The following is a 21,010-nucleotide window of genomic DNA, read 5'->3' as shown; positions in this document are numbered from 1 at the left end:
GCATTCCAGGTGACTCCCTCATGAAGCTGGTTGAGAGAATGCCAAGAATGTGCAAAACTGTCATCAAGGCAAAAGGTGGCTACTTTGAAGAATCTCAAATATAAAATCTATTTTGATTTGTTTAACACTGTTTTGGCTACTATGTGATTCCATATGTGTTATTTCATAGTTTTGATGTCTTCACTATTATTCTACAATGTAGAAAATAGTAAAAATTAAGAAACCCTTGAATGAGTAGGTGTGTCCAAACTTTTGACTGGTACTGTATATAGTAACATAATAGTTGTACCACATAATATTGTAACACATTGCTATTTTATTAGAATATGTGAATTGCTGTGTGTACTGTATATCATATTGTATTATAATGAATACAAACTAGCACACCAACAAATATAGCATACAGTGATGAGAGATGTGTAAAAGATAGTATCAAATAGTTATTCTTCAATATACTGTATATTAATTAATTAATTCTGATAAACTGCATTATGACATTCATTGATGGTCAACCTAGCTATATTTCCTCTCCTTTGTGTCCCCCCTGTTTTGTGCTTTAGCGACTGTCTGTGATTTACTCACATTGTTGTCAGGGTTGAAGGGTTGTTCTGTTTTGGAGGGAACTGTCATGATGAACAGAACATACTGTATGTATTGGCACAAGAAACCTAGCTGAACAACATTGACACATTACTCAAATGTGAGTGGCTCCACTATAATGCAGGACGCTGTGTTCAGATGCCAACATGAACCCTATCGGATTTGTCGTACACAATTAATTACTACAATTATGGTCAGTTTATGGTAAACAAATAATCACACAGTATTTTTCAAGTTCCAGTACGACTCATTTCTCTAATGAGTTTAAAATGACACAGTGTGATCATTATCAATGAGCTACACACAGAGCTATGGTTACATGATGATGAGGGCATCGCTAGCTAAGTCACGGCTTTGAAATGAACCAAGAGTCAAGTGTCTGCCAACGATCACTGTAACACTTGAGTAAGAACAGTTATGTAAGTCCAACCATAGTGTTCTATGTGAGAAGGTTTACTGCGCCTGACATAGTCATCACAGCAGACCGATCTATCATCATCTTCAGCAGCCTCGTCTGCTACTTGTGTCACACAGTATTATTCCACAGGGGAAATACGATCCCATGCACAGTCATCTCTCCTAGGCTATGATCACATTGCTGTTGTTGTGAATTTAAAATTGCTTTTCTTGAATGAGGTTTCCATGATCTAGAATCACGGAGCGCAGAGCTCTTTGGAAAGTCTTGGTGAAATCAGCCCTTCCTGCCTAGAACAGAACAGACAAACACAGAATACTTAAACACCCAAGTTCCAAGTCACCCAGAGTCAAAACATCCATTTCAATCCTGAATAATTTTGTGTTGGAATGAAATGTGCCTGTTTTCCCTGGGTGGGGACTGGGATCTGGGAGATAGTGCCTTGACTGGAATGGACCTAGACTCAAACACCACTCCGGGGTGTCCGCGATCCTTCACAGAAGCTTATGCCCATCGCATGTAATTTATGAGTTCATACATTTTATATTTTTGAATAACACAATTACCATCACGCTGGTTCGAAATAGTAGCATTGAATGGTGTATTTATCTGATGAAACAACTATTCTTATCCTCAGAAAATTATCTACCACAACTACTGAATTATTGAAATACCAAATCGGTAGAAGAACAAAATACGTTTTGTGCATTTTGTATTCTCTTTTCTAAAAAGGTTTATTGGAATGGAAGGATATGAATCTGCAACATCTACTTTAGGACTTAGGCAACACAAAGTTTATAAATTCACAGTTGAGTGACTGTAATACTCAGAATAGCAGAGGAGACCTGCAGGCCCTAAGAAGTGATGTGGTCAGATCAAGGCAACACGTATACTAGTTGAGATGTGTTCTCTCTTTCTCTTCTTTATTTCATTCCTCCTCCTTTGTGGCTCTTCTATGTCTGCTCCTCCTCTTCTAGATGGGTTGCAGTCTTGAGCAGGCGTAACAACGTCTCTTTGCTTTGCCTTATTTCCTCACAATGTCCTCCAAGGTTCGTCCCTCCAGCCAAAGATTTGAGGAGAGCAAATCATGGTCTGTGATGATGGAGTAATGGGTGGTGAGAACGAGGGGTGAGTGACATCACCCGGTCTTAGTCGTTCTCTTTCTCTGTCTTTCAATCTCCTCTTGGTCTTCTATACTGTGTTTAGAAACTCACCAAGGCATAGACCATACTGTCAAGGACAGAGAGAGAGGCAGAAAAGAGAACAGGAGGACACCAGTGTTAGAAGGAATGTGACATTGCCAAGCAGTAACAACTGACAGCGGTTATTGTGCAGCAAGAAGAGGAGGCTCCCATTCGTACAGATCAACGTTCCCCAATGAACCGGCTGGACTGATGAGAGATGGCTTAATTAATAGGACCTCACCTGTACAGGTAGTAGAAGAAGGAGAGCAGGTAGAAGCCCAGCTTACACCAAGACTCCTTCTGACAGTAGTTCAGGATGTCAGAATTCATCACACTGACAGGATCATACATGACCTCTGACCCATCTGCTGGCCGATGGAAAAACCTGACGAGAGAGAGCTTTCTTACAACAGATACAACTAAAAAGCCTTGTGATAGAATGCTGGAAGTTGGTTGTGTTGTGTACCTCCAAAGATGGTAGAAGAGCAGGGGGATGTTTAGGCCCAGGGTGACCCACTCTCCAGCACACATGAACATCAGGCAGAACAGCCCATGGATGGAGTATTCTGGCACCACCAGCTAGGAATAATACAGACCGTTAGGGTGCATATGGTCACACAAATGCAAACTCTGTCATTATCATTAACACTTCAGGACAAAATGCTTTGAAAAAGCTGCAATTTTCATATGAATGAGAGTGATAGAGTTTAGTTATGATTTTCTTAAAAGAATGCAGGCCTGCAGGTGTTCCCTCCTTCAATCTCCCCTCATTGGCTCTATAGCTTGCCCATTAACACTGACAGAGGAAATTAGGGCGGGGTGGCAGTATGGAAAGCCAGTTAATTATAGTGTGTGTCCGCAACCTGGTCTCAGAGCATTTTGTATTATTATGTACGTAAATCCGAGACGCTACATTTACTATGACATGTTACATTTCGTATGGTATGCATTCATTTGTGGATTTCCATCACTCCTTTCGTACAATATGTTACGAATTTGCAAAATGTATGATATGTTACTAATTCTAGCTAGGTGGCTAAGGGGCTAACATTAGCTAGCTGGCTAATGTTAGCTAGGCTAGGTGTTAGGGTTAGGGGTTAAGGTTAAGTTTAGGAGTTAGGTTAAAGGGTTAAGGTTAGGGTTAGGGGATGGGTTAGATAAAAAGGTTAAGGGTAGGGTTATGGTTAGGTGAAGGGTTAGATAACATGCTAAGTAATTGCAAAGTAGCTCAAAAGTATTAAGCAGTCAAAGTTGCTAATCGGTGGAATGATATCAAATACATCAACACATGGTTTACATTTTCCCTGACAACCAAAAGTTACATTTTGAATGCTTAGCAGGACAGGAAAATGGTTAAATTCAAGCATATAATCAAGAAACACGTAGTCATCCCTACTGCCTCTGGCCTGGTGGACTCACTAAACACAAATGCGTATTTTGTAAATAATGTCTGAGTGTGGGAGTGCGCCCCTGGCTGTCCATACATTTGAAAAGCAAGAAAATGGTGCCATCTGCTTTGCTTAATATAAGGAATTTTAAATGATTTATACTTAAGTATATTTTAGCAATTACATTTACTTTTGATACTTAAGTATATTTAAAACAAAATACTTTTAGACTTTTACTGAAGTAGTATTTTACCGGCTGACTTTTACTTGAGCAGCTTTCTATTAAGGTATACTTTCTCAAGTATGACAATTGGGTACTTTTCCATCACTTACCATATCAAACGCAACATATAATACTAATTTGAGTGTCTCGGATTTACATTATTATGTTATATCTAGTCTATGAGACCAGGCTGGTGTGTGGTGTGTGATTGTTGTGAGTTTGAGAGAGTGAACGAGGAGGTGGGCTACAGGAAAGAGGGGAGATGTGAATCAATCGATCTCAGTCCTCAAAATAGATGCATATATATTTTTTCAAGGTTCTCTGGTGCCCTTCTGTCACTCTCATCCTCCACACCACCACTAGGTGTGTGTGTGTGTGTGTGTGTGTGTGTGTGTGTGTGTGTGTGTGTGTGTGCGTGTGTGCGTGTGTGCGTGTGTGTGTGTGTGTGTGTATACATGGGCTGGGAGCCACTCACTCACCTTCCGCAGCAAGTTGCAGATTCTTTCAATATTCAGAATTCTTTCCCTCTGAAAAGTGAACAGAGAGAAAGGAGAGTCAGATATCTAGCTAATATTTTTGCCAAACACCCTCACAAAAGTAATAATCGCACTTCCCTGGTGTTGGCTCTGTTTCAGAATGTTCTTGTGTACAATATTGCAAAAATATACTTGGCAAAATAGAAGGTACGTTACATTGAGTAAATGATTTAGATAAAAAATGATAAATAAACCAATGTTCTATGTTGTTAAATGTTCTATTTGAATAAGTGTCCATGGTGTATGTGTGCCTGTCTGTCTATGGTGCTCTGCTCTTCACAGCTGAGTGGCAGTGACTGTAGGTGGACACGGATAGAACTGGATCACACTTCACAGAATTCCAATCCCTCTCATAAGGCATGGGGCCTTACCGCTCTGGTGGGGTTGCTCTGATCGATTGGGTTCTTGAAGTCTGTGCGCAGCTCGTCAAACGCAATAATCTAAAAAGACATGTACAGTGTATATGGGTAAACTTTATGCCTGTTTGATATTTCTAAATGTGTTATTTCACTGTGCTATTCTCATTCAAACCAATCACATACCTTTTTAGCTTGTTTTTTTCCTCAATATTTCTTATCTTCAGTTTTCCATCCCCATACCTCCACTCATCCTTTTGCACCTTTCGCATACTCTGACTCTCTCTTTCTCGCTCTCTGAGATCTCCATCTAAGCATCCCTTTCCGCCTCTCAACATTCTTCTCTCCCTGTGACATCCATCTTTCCCTATCAGAGACCAATCACCATCTCCACATCTGTCTTTTACTCTCAACAATACCTTTATCGATCTATGTCACTCCCCCTTCTCTGTGTCATGCTCTTCTCTGTTGTAAACAGATGCAGTTTCCATGGTGATCCGATGATCCCTTAGCGGGCACCATGGTTACTATAAAAGTGAACAAGCCGTGTTATTGGTTGAGAGCCACACAGAGATGGGGGGGTGACCATGGATGGAGGCAGATGGGGGGGAAGGGGTGGAACAAAATTATAATTTAATAAGCATTCTCAATAACATGGTTCGTTGCTGACACATACACACACTCTCTCTCTCCCCCTTTTCACCTTCTCTTCACACACAGAGACAGACAGACTCTTTCCCTCCCCCATCTCTCTCACAGACTCACACATTGACTGACTCATATGCAGTGCATTCTCACCCACTAGTCAATTCATTAGTCAATACTTTAGTTATTTCAAGCCAGTATTTTGTATTGATGTGATAATGCTGTGTTGAATTTCAAATGAACAATGTCTCCGTCTAGGGAGGTAGGCAAACTTGGTCCTGGAGAGACGCAGGCACTTCATGTTTGTTTTATTTAACCAACCTGGAAAACCAGGTGTGTTGAATTTAGGCAATCACTGAACTGATCAATTAGCTCAGTTGGTCAGGTGTGGTGCCTAGTTGGAACAAAATCATGCAGTGCCTGCGACTCTCCAGGTAAAGGGTTGCCTATCCCTGCCCTAGATAGAAGGCTACAGCTGAGAGAGATGGTCTCTGGCTATTGTGCAGTCTGTGTCTGAGGCTTTAGACATGTAGAATACTGATTGTGCAGAGGTCTCCATTGACGCCTGTACAAATTCCATTAATCATTCTGCAGTCAGTAAGCTGGTACACAAATATATAGGTAACTGCCAAAATAAAGGAAACACGGGTTAATGAGGGATACAAAGTATATTGAAAGCAGGTGCTTCCACAAAGGTGTGGTTCCTGCTTTCTTTTAAATGCCCAGTTGCCCATTATTTTGGCTACCATGGCTAGAAGAAGAGATCTCAGTGACTTTGAAAGAGGGATGTCATACTGCAGCGCCAGCTGTGCCATCAGAGTCCCTGGGTTCGCGCCCAGGCTCTGTCGTAACCGGCCGCGACCGGGAGGTCCGTGGGGCGACGCACAATTGGCCTAGCGTCGCCCGGGTTAGGGAGGGCTTGGTCGGGTAGGGGTGTCCTTGTCTCATTGCGCACCAGCGACTCCTGTGGCGGGCTGGGCGCAGTGTGCGCTAACCAAGGTGGCCAGGTGCACGGTGTTTCCTCCGGCGCATTGGTGCGGCTGGCTTCCGGGTTGGATGCGCGCTGTGCGGCTGGCTTCCGGGTTGGATGCGCACTGTGTTAAGAAGCAGTGCGGCTTGGTTGGGTTGTGTATCGGAGGACGCATGACTTTCAACCTTCGTCTCTCCCGAGCCCGTACGGGAGTTGTAGCGATGAGACAAGATAGTAGCTACTACAACAATTGGATACCACGAAATTGGGGAGAAAAAGGGGTAAAATTCAAAAAAATAAAAAAAGAGGGATGTCAAAGGAACGTGTGTGTCACCAGGTCTCAACCCAATTGAACACTTACGGGATTCTTTTTTATTTGTTTAACCTTTTATTTAACTAGTCAAGCAAGCCAGTTAAGAAATAATTCTTATTAACAATGACGGCCTGCTCCGGCAGACGACGCTGGGCCAATTGTGCACCGCCCTATGGGACTCCCAATCATGGACAGTTGTGATACAGCCTGGAATGGAACCAAGGTCTGTAGTGACTCCTCTAGCACTGAGGTGCAGTGCCTTAGACCGCTGCGCCACTCGGGAGCCCATCGGGAGACTAGCTCATATTAATAATAGACTTCCGATTTTGGGTGTCTCTCACACACACACCAAACCCACACACACACACAGACCTACAGTACTGATATAAATAACAAAAATAATGAGTCACACATGGGCACATGGACACACATTCACACCAACCAATGGCTACGCTACACTTATTGTATTGTCTCATTCTACTATTAGTCATCACCTGGAATTATATATATTTCTTTGATTATTTCACCTTGGTTACAGACCAACCAATTCTTTATTTAAGGTATGAGTCACAATGCACACAAGAGAATGTTGCTGAACCACCATCCCCCAGTCTAAAAACATGGTTTAGGTGAGAATCACCATCACCCAGAGTCTAAAAACATGGTTTAGGTGAGAATCCCCATCACCCAGAGTCTAAAAACATGGTTTAGGTGAGAATCCCCATCACCCAGAGTCTAAAAACATGGTTTAGGTGAGAATCCCCATCACCCAGAGTCTAAAAACATGGTTTAGGTGAGAATCCCCATCACCCAGAGTCTAAAAACATGGTTTAGGTGAGAATCCCCATCACCCAGAGTCTAAAAACATGGTTTAGGTGAGAATCACCATCACCCAGAGTCTAAAAACATGGTTTAGGTGAGAATCACCATCACCCAGAGTCTAAAAACATGGTTTAGGTGAGAATCACCATCACCCAGAGTCTAAATGTTTTAAGTGAATGAGTGTGTGTGTGAGCTCAACTCACCTGCCAGATGACGAAGAAGATGAGTGCAGCACATAGCACTAAGGTGAGCATGTAGCAGAAGGCTGCGAAGGTGAACGCCGTGGCTGCACCTGCCAGCCTGACGATGAGATGGGTCGAGAGAGGGGGAACTTCCCCTCCTCTCTCTATTGCGGACTATCCCTCCTTTCTCTCAGGAGGTTATTGTCTGTTCTTCCTCTCTCCCTCCCCCTGACACTCTGACTGCCCTCCCTCTCAAGTTGTATTGAGAGTCCCTATTGTCCAAGTGAGGAGTAGAAGTTCTGGAAGAAAGAAATCCTGCCCTGCTCTCCAGTCTGCTGTGGTCTTTCTATTTCAGCTTATCTAGGTTACACAGTTGGTCCTTCTTGAGTTCCTCTTCCCTTTTCATGTGTCTGTGCAAAAGCTTTTCTCCTTCACTGTGCAAAGGCTTTTCACACATAGACTTTGTAAAGCGGCCGACAGGCACAGTTGTTCAGGGAGAACAGCTACAGCTGAGCAATGCTCTCTCCTCTGGTCCCAGCCTCTGATTCTGACAGACAGGAATTTTTGTGCACCTAACGTGTCTGTCCCCTCTCCCTTTTATAATGTCCACTTTGCCACTAAAGATGGCACATATTTCAAGAACAATATAATTGTTATTAAACATCTGTAATAGAAAAAATTGTGGTAAATGGTATTAGATATTATTCAGAAGATATGTTTTTTATTCAATTCTGATATTTCAATGGTTTTAAACAGAGCAGATATGCTGTTAAGAAAGCAATGACTGTTTATACTTTTAGAGTCGTATAATAATTTTCCACTCATGTAAAGAGGAAGGATTTTGCTTTTCATCCAAGAACAGCAATTCATACATGTACAATTAAACAAATATTCGTACAATGATAGCTATTAGTGATCATTTAGAATAACAAAACGAGCGAAGATTATTAGCTTACAATCAAATGATCACTTTAACAACAATAGCTTGAAATTATTTGATAAATGGTGTTGTAATGTATAGAGTAGAATATAAACAAACTGCAATATGATATCATTCTTAGGCACTCCATGCTGAAGTCTAGAAGCAATAAAGACTGATGAACGATGTATCAGGATAAATATCATCTGTGATGATGACAATGGATATTTTGATTGATCTTAATATTGATCAGAGTGTACCTGTGTCTGGGGGTAGATGCGTCTGTCACTGAATATCCCACTTCTTCCTCTCCACACTTTGTCTCTGTCAATATGGGTTGACACCATGTCAGAATTTTCTGTCTTGCCTTTCTCTATCCATCTCAGTCGCGTCCATGAGATTTCTTCACTCATATGCTTTTCGGGCTCACTTGCAGGGTGAAAAAACTACATTTAGAGAATCAACAATGTCAGATGTTAAGATGTTTTTTTGTTATTTTGGTACGATTATTTTTCTCAAGAAAGGAAAAACATCTCCACAGCCCTTAGAAGTCTAAGTTAATTCATTATTTATCTCGTCCCCCCCCTCCTCTTTCGCTTCTCTCTCTCCAAAACTCCCCCTTATGCTTTCTCTTTTCTTCCTCTAAAAAAAAGAATGGAACGATTTTGAAGAAAGACTCTCCCTCATCTTCTGTTCTCCTCAGTCTCTTCTTCTCTTTCTGACTGTCTGATAAAGGAATGTTTGTATCTCCTTAGAATATAATGGCCAAGTTCATTCAACAGTCTCTTTCTCTCTCTCGGTCTCTCTCTCTCTCTTGGTCCCTCTCTCCCTGGCTTGTATCTGTTGCCGTATTCCCTTGTTTCCCAGATATGGATGAGGGGGCAGGGCAAGCTTTGAATCTTTTTTTTGTCAGCTCCCCTTGTTTGTCTCTATCTATCCCTCCCTCTGCTCCCTTTCTCGCTCGCTCTCCCTTTGTCTCTCCTCGCTCTCTCTTTCTCGCTCGCTCTCTCTTTGTCTCCTCTCTCTTCATCTCTTGCTCTCTCTCGCTCTCACTCCTTCTTCCCCTTTGTCATGTGACACTGGTGTCCTATTCTTCAGTCCTTTCGAGAAAGATGAAAAGGCTTTCACTCTTTCCTTGTAATTATGGGATTATTTCTGTTACTTTCTTTCCCTCCCTTCTCTGTTCTCTCCAAGCTACCTCTCTCTTTCTGTGGTCCTGCTCTTTTCACTCTCATCCCTTTCTACCCTGACATTGTCAGTCTCTCTGGCCCTCTTCTCTTGGGAGGATTTCCACACTTTTTAAATTCCCACAAATCTTTGGCTTTCGATTTTAAAGTGCCCATGCTGTTTCCCCGTAATCCCCATCCCTGGCCCGTCTTTTGTCACCCACTAAATCTGTCCCAACAGCTAGTCTCTGGTAAATCCCCCAGGGTGACCTGAAGACTCATAAACTCTCCTCTGATTGATTAGCCACTTTCTCCTCTGCCTGTCCCCTACTCTACCTCAACGATTACAAATGTGAAAATGTGAGAAAAAAAAACATCATACAACAAGGAAATTAAACAAAAACACATTTTGAAAATGAAGTAATGAAATCGCACATAATGTAGAAACAACAACAAAATGAATTTGTTCTTTGTTGGTGTCTTGTGGGTTTTTTCTGTGCACGGTATGTGTTAAATATCTCAGTGACTAATATTATTTGTGTGCAATAATGTCTGTGGATTTTGGATTGCTTGGACTGATATAAAATGTAAAGCTCAAGAGCACCATCTGCTGCATATTTTATATATGAAAATGTAGGTCGTAACAGAATTCCGGTGAGTAGCGTATCCCTACGGATGACATTTTGGACACGCCATAACGTGTTAGAACATTTGTTGTTGTTTTTTTGACAATATTTTCTTTCTTGTTCATGGAAGACATAAGTCAAGTTTGTTCAGTATGAGTTGGATCAGAAACAGGGCTATTGAAAGGTAAAAATGATATAACTCAGTAAATTAGCCATGCTGTCATTTTGTTGTGTGTGCTATTTGTTAGAGCTAGCTATCTAGCAGCCCACGTGTTTGCTAGCTGACTTCCCTAGTTTGACAGTACCTTTCCCTAATGCATCACAGATTGTTTTAGGAATGATGATCATGTACACTATCAGGATATTTAAATGGCTATCATTTACACTCTGTGTTTGTTTCATTAGGTGTGAGCCTATTAAAAAAAAACAGGCATTCAACTTCTGTGAGATGAACTGCCTCAGTCGGGACCAGGAAGTGTGTGTCCTGGGCTGGGGAGATCCACAGGAGACTGTGGGGGGGCTCTAGAGAGTAATGGAGCCCTTGATGATGTCTGATATGTTGGTCATTGATGTGTTTAGAGTGCACATAGGTCTGAATGTTTGCATTGTGGTTGTTGGACTATTGTGTTACTTACCTGTCTTGTCAGTTCTAGGTGGGGTCTGTGAATGGCACCGTGAAGAGGTTCAGCACAGAGAAGGGCTTCATTACTGAGACCAGACAGTGTGGGGAGAGCAACCAGGGCAGGTTCACAGGACTCGCCGCCACAGACCGGTATAGTTGTGTAGATAAAGACACTGGTCATAACACGATACAGGAGCTGTTGTTCATGCACACTGTCAATACACACTAGCAGCTCTGTGGTCATGTGTTGAGGATCCTGATGTAGACACTGGGCGACTCTCTCCCTGTGTGTCTCTGCGTTTTCTGATCATGTGTGTGGAGACAGGACTGCTGAGGGTCTGGAAGGAGGACAATACAGACAAAGTGAATGAACAACAACTCCTTTATTGTGCTTCCACATCTGCATTGCTTGCTGTTTGGGGTTTTAGGCTGTGTTTCTGTACAGCACTTTGTGACATCTGCTGGTGTAAAAAAGGCTTTATAAATAACATTTGATTGATTTTGCCAGAATACCACTCAGGCTTCCTAGAGGTTGTTACATTGCAGATGGATACTATATACTTATGAATGATTGACGTTGACTGACATTTTCTTGAACATAACTCCTGTCCCTATATCTAGGTTGGAATAAATATTGTGAAGAATGTTTGTCGGATGCGACAGAATCCCTAGCGGCGCAACCAAGTGGCTACAGGAGGGAAAGAGAATGGCCTGAAGACTTGGGATCCGGAGAGACCTGAAACACCGGTCTTTGCCTCCAAGAATGTAAGAGTCTAACAACTACATTTCAAGGAATTACAGCGGGACTGTCTACATAGTATGTTATGTTTCGGTGTTGGGTGCGTTGACACAGCTTCTTTATGCTGCAGGTGCGTAATGACTGGCTGGACCTGCGGGTGCCAGAGTGGGTTAGAGACATGGCCTTCATCGCAGACTCAGACAAGATAGACACCTGCACAGGTCAACACCAGGTCTGTCTGTCTGTCTTTCACTGTACAAGCCCTGTTCTTAGACTGGGTCTGCTGGTCTTCTCAGCCAGCCTTGGAGTCTTTCCCTGTACTCAAACGATACATTCATCAGGAGTTTGACGCATTTTTGTTAGAAAACAGCTTATGCAAATGCAGCTACTGTTATTATTTTGTCTGCGATGTTGGATGTGACTGTAAGTTAGCAGTAGTTGGCTAGCTAGCAAGCAAGGGATAAGAACATTGACAGCCAGTATGGAAATGGAACATTTAGAACGAACGACAGGGTCACATCCATAGATACAGAACAAAGAGACTGAACGACTGGTTCGAGTTTCTAGCAACCGACAGAACGAACCACCAGCCGGCTTGGGTAGCAACCCGGGACTCTGTCTTGTGGAAGGATGAAATAGTATGAATAAATTCATCAAAATAATGTTTTTAATGAAAATATGTCAGTCATAATTTGAGTATGTTGGTAAACCATTGTATAAAAGTGATAATGCCCTGGACATTGTCTTGAGCTTAACAATACCCGTGCCAATATATCCTCCAAACACCGGCTCCTCGGGCATTATCACTTAATTGGTCAAGTTCAAGTACCCTGATGTATGGTTTGTATCATTGCCACATAAGCAAACCATTAAACTTCTTAACTTGACTCGCGTCTCTTTTTCTTATTCATCTATCTAACAACGTAACAAAAGCAACCTATTTTTTTACTGATTTAATAGTTAGGTGTGAGTGTATGATCCAGGGAGAGGCCGTTTGGGGAGTACCCCCCCCCCCCCCCCCCCCAGTCCTCTCCCTCCCTGCCAACCAAGACAGTGTTACAGTGGGCAACACACATGGACAACTCGCCATCTTAGGTCTGCGGAAAGGGGAATGTGGCAGTCGATGTCTCTTTCCGCTTGTTGTAATGATTGTGCAGTTGCTTAGTGATCTGCTTCAGTACTTTTCCATGTCAGATTCTTTATCTTTTTGTCTGTGTATGTACAGTTGAAGTTGGAAGTTTACATACACCTTAGCCAAATACATTTAAACTCTGTTTTTCACAATTCCTGACATTTAATCCTAGTAAAAATGTCCTGTCTTAGGTAATTTAGGATCACCACTTTATTTCAACCTTTATTTCTTTCATCACATTCCCAGTGGGTCAAGTTTACATACACTCAATTAGTATTTGGTAGCATTGCCTTTAAATTGTTTAACTTGGGTCAAACGTTTCACGTAGCCTTCCACAAGCTTCCCACAATAAGTTGGGTGAATTTTGGCCCATTCCTCCTGACAGAGCTGGTGTAACTGAGTCAGGTTTGTAGGCCTGCTTGCACACGCTTTTTCAGTTCTGCCCACAGATTTTCTATAGGATTTACGTCAGGGCTTTGTGATGGCCACTCCAATACCTTGACTTTGTTGTCCTTAAGCCATTTTGCCACAACTTTGGAAGTATGCTTGGGGTCATTGTCCATTTGGAAGACCCATTTGCGACCAAGCTTTAACTTCCTGACTGATGTCTTGAGATGTTGCTTCAATATATCCACATAATGTTCCTTCCTCATGATGACATCTATTTTGTGAAGTGCACCAGTCCCTCCTGCAGCAAAGCACCACCACAACATGATGCTGCCACCCCCGTGCTTCATGGTTGGGATGGTGTTCTTCGGCTTGCAAGCCTCCCCCTTTTTCCTCCAAACATAACGATAGTCATTTTGGCCAAACAGTTCTATATTTATTTCATCAGACCAGAGGACATTTCTCTGAAAAGTACAATCTTTGTCCCCATGTGCAGTTGCAAACCGTAGTCTGGCTTTTTTCTGGCAGTTTTGGAGCAGTGGCTTCTTCCTTGCTGAGCGGCCTTTCAGGTTATGTGGATATAGATACTTCTGTACCGGTTTCCTCCAGCATCTTCACAAGGTCCTTTGCTGTTCTGGTATTGATTTTGCACTTTTCGCACAAGTACGTTAATCTCGTCTCCTTCCTGAGCAGTATGATGGCTGCGTGGTCTCATGGTGTTTATACTTACATACTATTGTTTGTACAGATGAACGTAGTACCTTCAGGCATTTGGAAAGTGCTCCCAAGTATGAACCAGACTTGTGGAGGTCTACAATCTACATCCACAGGTACCTCTCCAATTGACTCAAATTATTTCAATACGCCTATCAGAAGCTTCTAGAGCCATGACATAATTTTCTGGAATTTTCTAAGCTGTTTAAAGGCACAGTCAACTTAGTGTATGTAAACTTCTGACACTGGAATTGTGATACAGTGAAATAATCTGTCCCAAAAATATTTTGGAAACATTACTTGTGTCATGCACAAAGTAGATGTCCTAACCGACTTGCCAAAACTATAGTTTGTTAACAATAAATTTGTGGAGTGGTTGAAAAACAAGTTTTAATGACTCCAACCTAAGTGTATGTAAACTTCCGACTTCAACTGTATTTGCCATTGTGCTACATTAGAGATGCATTTGCTATATGTGCTCTTTGAAGCTTCTGTGTAAACTTAATTGTTGCTGCTACAGGCAAAACAATTATCTTCTGATAGTCCGATTTAAGCTTTTTGTGTGTGCGAGTGCATGTTGCATGCCTTTGTGTTCTGTGAGATCCTCTCCCCTCGACTACTCTTTTTTTCTCTCTAACCCCTCCTCCTCCTCCTCCTCTTGTCCTCTCCATTCGCTGCAGGCCTAGAGTGTGTGGGTGTTTAAAGGGCCTGGCAGGAGGGGTGTGGGGGCTTCAGTCCCACCCTTCTCTCTGGTGGCTTCTTGTGGTTTGGACCACTTTCTGAGGGTACACAGCCTGGAGGACCGCTCTCTATGGAACAAGGTACACACACACACACTTACACTCTCCGCACACTTGAAGCCAGCTACATAATCTATCATTAGTGAAGCCTCCTACACAGTTTTTGAATAATTGTGTTCAGTAAAAGTTTGAGGTTCTTTCTCTTCGTCTCCCTTTCAGGTGTATCTGAAGTCACGACTCAACTGTGTGCTCCTGTCCAGCAGAGATCTCGAGGTAGGGGAGAATTAAGTGCAATGAATCAGCCTTTTTAGACTTTGAAGTGCAATACTTTGTCATCTGTTTGACTTTCAAACTGAGACTTGCTAGTTTTTAATGTTGTGATATTACAGAGCTGTTAGAGGGTTTTCATAACACCTGACATGCATATATTTACTAATTTATTATACACTATGAGTAGTTCATTTAAATTGACATAACAGTAATGCCAAACAACAATGTTAACTGTCATTTGCTGTTGAAATTATTATTTTTAAATGTGATTTTCCTGCATTATGCTGCAGAATAATGCTGTAGTATGTTTACAGTCTCTCTCCTCTATTTCAGCTGGGCAGTACAGGAGTGAACGGAGATAGCGGAGAACTGGATGAGGTGTGGAACACTATGGGGATGATAAAAGAGAAGGCGAAGAAAAGAGAAACAGATGAAGCTGTTGTTGAAGAAGCAGAGAAGATGAAGATGTTGTTGAAGAAGCAGACAAGAAGACTAAGAAGAGGCATCAAACACTGTATTTATTTCTGAAACATATTATACCCTTATATTAAACTAAATATGGCTGATACCGCAGTAGACACGACCACAACCCCTGAGATTTCAGACAAGGAGCTCAAAGAGAGGAAAGGGGAGGTGGAGGAGAAGGATAATGGCAGTCGGGACGCACCAGCCAACAGCAATGGAACACACACAAATGGTGCAGAGAAGAAGACCAATTGTGCAGATGGTTCTGAAGAAACCCCTGAGGGTGAGGAGGAGGATGGAGAGGGACTGGATGCAGCTAAGGATGCAGAAGAAGCTGTGATGAGGTTGACCACCCTGTGAAGCGCCCAGGTGATGAGGAGGAACAAGTGGAAACAAAAAAACAGAAAACGGTGACTCAAAGGAAGCTGAAGTGAAGGCATAATGTGCGGAGTATGTACTCCTCCGCAACGCTGTCTACATGGCGTGTTCAACTTCACCTTGAAGAGGTGGGGGGGGTGGCTGCCATTTTATGGGCTCCTAACCAACTGTGTTGTTTTGTTGTTTCTAACTTATTTTGTACATAATGTTGCTGCTACTGTCTTTTATGACCGAAAAGAGCTTCTAGACATCAGAACAGTGATTACTCGCCTTGAACTGGACAAAGATTTTTTCTTTAACGAATCCGACGCAGAGGATATACTGCATTCTCGAGACCAGGCCCAAACCCCATCATTTGCGTGAAGAAAAGACAGAGATAAAGGGGGTGGAGGTCGGGCTTCCCTCTGAGAATTCATAGGCGAGTGAGTAAACTTCCACTACCATTCATACTATTGGCAAACGTGCAATCACTGGAAAATAAAATGGATGATCTACGATTAAGAATATACTACCAACGTGACATTAAAATATGTACTATCTTATGTTTCACCAAGTCGTGGCCGAACGACGACACGGATACTATAGAGCTGGCTGGGTATTCCGGGCATCGGCAGGACAGAGAAGCTACGTCTGGTAAGACGAGGGGCGGGGAGGTGTGTCTATTTGTAAATAAGAGCTGGTGCACAATTTCTAATATTAAAGAAGTCTCGAGGTACTGCTCACCTGAGATAGACACACTATCTACCAAGAGAGTTCTCTATATCTATTTACCACCCCAAACCGATGCCGGCACTAAGACCGCACTCAACGATCTACATAAGGCCCTAAGTAAAGAAAACAATGCTCATCTAGAAGCGGCGCTCCTAGTGGCTGGGGACTTTGATGCAGGCCAACTTAAATCCGTTTGACCAAATTTTGACCAGCATGTCACGTGCAACCAGAGGGATACATACAAAACTCTCCCTCACCGTCCATTTGGTAAATCTGACCATAGTTCTATCCTCCTGATTCCTGCTTACAAGCAAAAACTAAAGCAGGAAGTACCAGTGACTTGTTCAATATGGAAGTGGTCAGATGACACGGATGCTACAGGACTGTTGGGCTATCACAGACTGGAACATGTTCCGGGATTCATCCAATGGCATTGAGGAGTATACTGCTTCATCAATAAGTGCATCGACGACATCGTCCCCACAGTGACCGTACGTACATATCCCAACCAGAAGCCATGGATTACAGGGAACATCCGCACCGAGCTAAAGGCTAGAGCTGCCGCTTTCAAGGATCGGGACACTAATCCGGACGCTTATAAGAAATCCCGCTATCCCCTCAGAAGAACCACCAAACAGGCAAAGTGTCAATACAGGACTAAGATTGAATCTTACTACACCGGCTCTGACACTCGTCGGATGTGGTGGGGAAACCCAGCCACGAGCTGCCCAGTGACGCAAGTCTACCAGACGAGCTAAATGCCTTTTTAATACTCACTTCGAGAAAAGCAACACTGAAGCATGCATTAGATCGCCAGCCATTCCGGACGACTGTGTGATCACACTCACCCACGGCTGCGTGGCCAAACACGACTCCAACACAACTAGAGGTCGACCGATGATGATTTTTCAACGCCGATGCCGATTTATTGGAGGACCAAAAAAAGCTGATACCGATTAATCGGACGATTATTTTTACATTAATTTGATTTATTTTACATTTTTAAAAATGTATTTGTTATAATGACAATTACAACAATACTGAATATATTCAATTTAGCCTCAAATAAATAATGAAACATGTTCAATTTGGTTTAAATAATGCAAAAACTAAGTGTTGGAGAAGAAAGTAAAAGTGCAATAAATGCCATGTAAGAAAGCCAACGTTTTAAGTTCATTGCTCAGAACATGAGAACGTATGAAAGCTGGTGGTTCCTTTTAACATGAATCTTCAATATTCCCAGGTAAGAAGTTTTAGGTTGTAGTTATTATATAACTATTTCTCTCTATACGATTTGTATTTCATATACCTTTGACTATTGTATGTTCTTATTGGCACTTTAGTATTGCCAGTGTAACAGTATAGCTTCCGTCCCTCTCCTTGCCCCTACCTGGGCTCGAACCAGGAACACATCGACAACAGCCACCCTCGAAGCAGCGTTACCCATGCAGAGCAAGGGGAACAACTACTCCAAGTCTCAGAGCGAGTGACGTTTGAAACGCTATTAGCGCGCACCCCGCTAACTAGCTAGCCATTTCACATCGGTTACACCAACCTAATCTCGGGAGTTGATAGGCTTGAAGTCATAAACAGCTCAATGTTTGAAGAGCTGCTGGCAAAACGCACAAAAGTCCTGTTTGAATGAATGCTTACGAGCCTGCTGGTGCCTACCATCGCTCAGTCAGACTGCTCTATCAAATCATAGACTTAATTATAACATAATAACACACAGAAATACGAGCCTTTGGTCATTAAAATGGTCGAATCCGGAAACTATCATCTCAAAAACAAAACGTTTATTCTTTCAGTGAAATACGGAACCGTTCCGTATTGTATCTAACGGGTGGCATCCCTAAGTCTAAATATTGCTGTTACATTGTACAACCTTCAATGTTATGTCATAATTATGTACAATTCTGGCAAATTAACTATGACCATTGTCAGGAATAAATGGACTTCACACAGTTCGCAATGAGCCAGGCGGCCCAAACTGCTGCATATACCCTGACTGCTTGCACGGAACGCAAGAGAAATGACACAATTTCCCTAGTTATAAGAAATTCATGTTAGCAAGGCATTGATGTTTATGGTTAGGTACATTGGTGCAATGACCGTGCTTTTTTTGCAAATGCGCTTGTTAAATCATCACCCATTTGTCGAAGTAGGCTGTGATTCAATGAGAAATTAACAGGCACCGCATCGATTATATGCAACGCAGGACACGCTAGATAAACTAGTAATATCATCAACCATGTGTAGTTTGATTTGTTTTTTATAAGATACGTTTAATGCTAGCTAGCAACTTACCTTGGCTTCTTGCTGTCCTCGTGTAACAGGTAGTCAGCCTGCCACACAGGCTCCTCGTGTAGTGCAATGTAAGGCAGGTGGTTAGAGCGTTGGACTATTAACCGGAAGGTTGCAAAAACAAATCCCGGAGCTGACAAGGTAAAAACCTGTCGTTCTGCCCCTGAACGAGGCCTAGGAACGGTGGGTTAACTGCCGTCATCGAAAATAAGAACGTGTTCTTAACTGACTTGCCTAGTTAAATAAAGGTGTAAAAAAAAAAAAAAATGGCAAATCGGTGTCAAAATACAGATTACCGATTGATATGAAAACTTGAAATCGGCCCTAATTATTCAGCCATTCCGATTAATCGGTTGACCTCTAGACACAACAGTGGTAGGCCTGATCACTGACAACAATGAGACTGCCTATAGGGAGGACATCAAAGAACAGTCCCCCATTAACATCGATTGGACCCGCTTCGCTACAGCCCCGACTTTCAAGTTCCTTGGACACCAAGACAGTCGTGAAGAGGGCACGACAGCACCTTCTGCCCCTCAGGAGACTGAAAAGCGCCAAGTCTAGGACCAAAAGGCTCCTTAACAGCTTCTTCCCCCAAGCCATAATCCTACTGAACAATTAATCAAATGTCCACCCGGACTATTTACATTGACACCCCCCTTTGTTTTTACACTGCTGCTACTCGCTGTTTATTATTATCTTAGCATGGTCACTTCACCCCTACCTAGATGTACAAAATAACTCAAACTAACCTGTACCCCCCCCGCACATTGACTCGGTACCGGTACCCCCTGTATATAGCCTCGTTATTTTTTATTTTACTATTTTTTACTTAAGAGAATATTTACTAAATAAACTAAACTCTTTCTTGAACCGCATTGTTGGTTAAGGGCTTGTAAGTAAGTATTTCACCTGTTGTATTCAGAGCATGTGACAAATAAAATGTGATTTGATTTTGTTTGTCCCGAAGATATTACATTGCACCAGAGTCCTAAAACATAGAGGCCTGTCCTCTCTTTTTATAAACTGTTATTTATTGGTTTCTTACGCAAAATAAAAAATAACCTGTGCAAAATAGAATCTGTGCTATTTTATCAGTTTTGTTGTTTTGTGTCCGTATGAGTTAAGCACATTCTCTACATAGTTAACTGCTGATTCAGAGGCAGACGGCTCTACCCTTCTCCACATGTTCAGGGTGACATCTCAGACTCAATGAAGACCAAAGATAAGTTTTAAACAGGGCTAATGGACTATTGTCAGCATTATTAATTTAGTATTTTTTTTAAATCCTTTTTTGTTTACTGCTGCTAGTAGTTAATCCTTTGCCAGGCTGGTCTGTTAACACAACATGTTTGCTCTACTCCTCCAGGCTATCTCTATCGCACGACACAACCACCACATCTTATCTTTGGAATGCAGGCTCAGTCAGGCCGGAGACATCTCCCTCTCCTGCACCACTAATCAGAATGGAATGTGGCTGTTGGTTGTATAGCCATCACTTAATCAGATGCCAGCCCAAGCTTCGAAGACTCCTCTCAGTTCACTCAGAAAAGGAGAGAGCGTTCGAAGAACCCTACTCTATTGCATAAAACAACCATTCAGGTGCATAAACAGTGTTATATCATTTTGTAATTTTGCTACCATACACAACAGATGGCCTCCATGATAAAACGCCTCCACGATAAAAGACACTTGACCCATTTGGGGGGCTGGCTTCTGCAATGTTAATTACCCCCTCTTAAATCTTAAGGCTTTGGTCATGTTCCGTATGCATTTCACACAAGTTTGTACCATTTGTACCCAAGATACTGTTTGTTTTTTGTTGTTTTTATTTTAGGTTATTATGTTATGTCTGGCTGACTCAGAAATTGTGTCGACAACGGTCTTTATCAACATTCCCGCCCTGGTGTTCTTAGTCTCTTCTTGTGCAGTTATATTTCATGATTGCTATTTGGTTGCTTCAACCACTGCTTTGTATATTCTGGTTCTTGATGATTAAATAAATGAGTCTTGTCTTAAAAACAAAAAAGTTTCCAAATGACCAGTAGTGGAGAGCTTAAGGAAAAGACTGTTCTCTTTATGAGGAACGCAGAAGGTCTAGAGGTCTGCCAAAGCCTGTGTTGTGGTTGTACTGATTGTTTTCCCGTTGAGTCTGTACTGGAAATGCATTAGCCAAAGTTTCCCATTAAAACTATAACCACTC

At 42.2% G+C, this 21,010-nt stretch overlaps 1 protein-coding gene and 1 long non-coding RNA gene across 7 annotated transcripts; one reads left to right on the top strand and one right to left on the bottom strand.

The window, feature by feature from the left end:
* Positions 1-296: 296 nt before the first annotated feature.
* LOC110533994 (protein cornichon homolog 2) lies at positions 297-9,761 on the bottom strand. 2 transcript variants are annotated; one of them, XM_021618611.2, is made up of 7 exons: positions 8,814-9,761; positions 7,656-8,298; positions 4,718-4,786; positions 4,290-4,337; positions 2,666-2,778; positions 2,441-2,584; positions 297-2,245 (listed from the first exon to the last, which is right to left on the bottom strand). In XM_021618611.2, the coding sequence occupies exons 2-7, from the start codon at positions 7,704-7,706 to the stop codon at positions 2,218-2,220; spliced, it is 453 nt and encodes a 150-aa protein (XP_021474286.1). In that variant the 5' UTR covers positions 7,707-8,298; positions 8,814-9,761; the 3' UTR covers positions 297-2,217. The 2 variants fall into 2 exon arrangements, with proteins under 2 accessions (XP_021474286.1, XP_021474287.1); XM_021618612.2 differs by having other exon boundaries at positions 7,656-9,761.
* A 599-nt stretch (positions 9,762-10,360) lies between these two features.
* Positions 10,361-21,010, top strand: LOC110533992. 5 transcript variants are annotated; one of them, XR_002475075.2, is made up of 7 exons: positions 10,361-10,529; positions 10,993-11,117; positions 11,589-11,732; positions 11,837-11,938; positions 14,620-14,760; positions 14,899-14,952; positions 15,283-16,612. It is a non-coding gene; the product is annotated as an uncharacterized LOC110533992 (long non-coding RNA). The 5 variants fall into 5 exon arrangements; XR_002475074.2 differs by having other exon boundaries at positions 10,389-10,529; positions 10,751-11,117; XR_005053674.1 differs by lacking the exon at positions 10,361-10,529 and adding an exon at positions 10,749-10,874.

Source organism: Oncorhynchus mykiss, chromosome 10, assembly GCF_013265735.2.
Source record: "Oncorhynchus mykiss isolate Arlee chromosome 10, USDA_OmykA_1.1, whole genome shotgun sequence".
NCBI lineage: Eukaryota > Metazoa > Chordata > Actinopteri > Salmoniformes > Salmonidae > Oncorhynchus > Oncorhynchus mykiss.
This window is presented reverse-complemented; position numbering and strand designations above follow the sequence as displayed.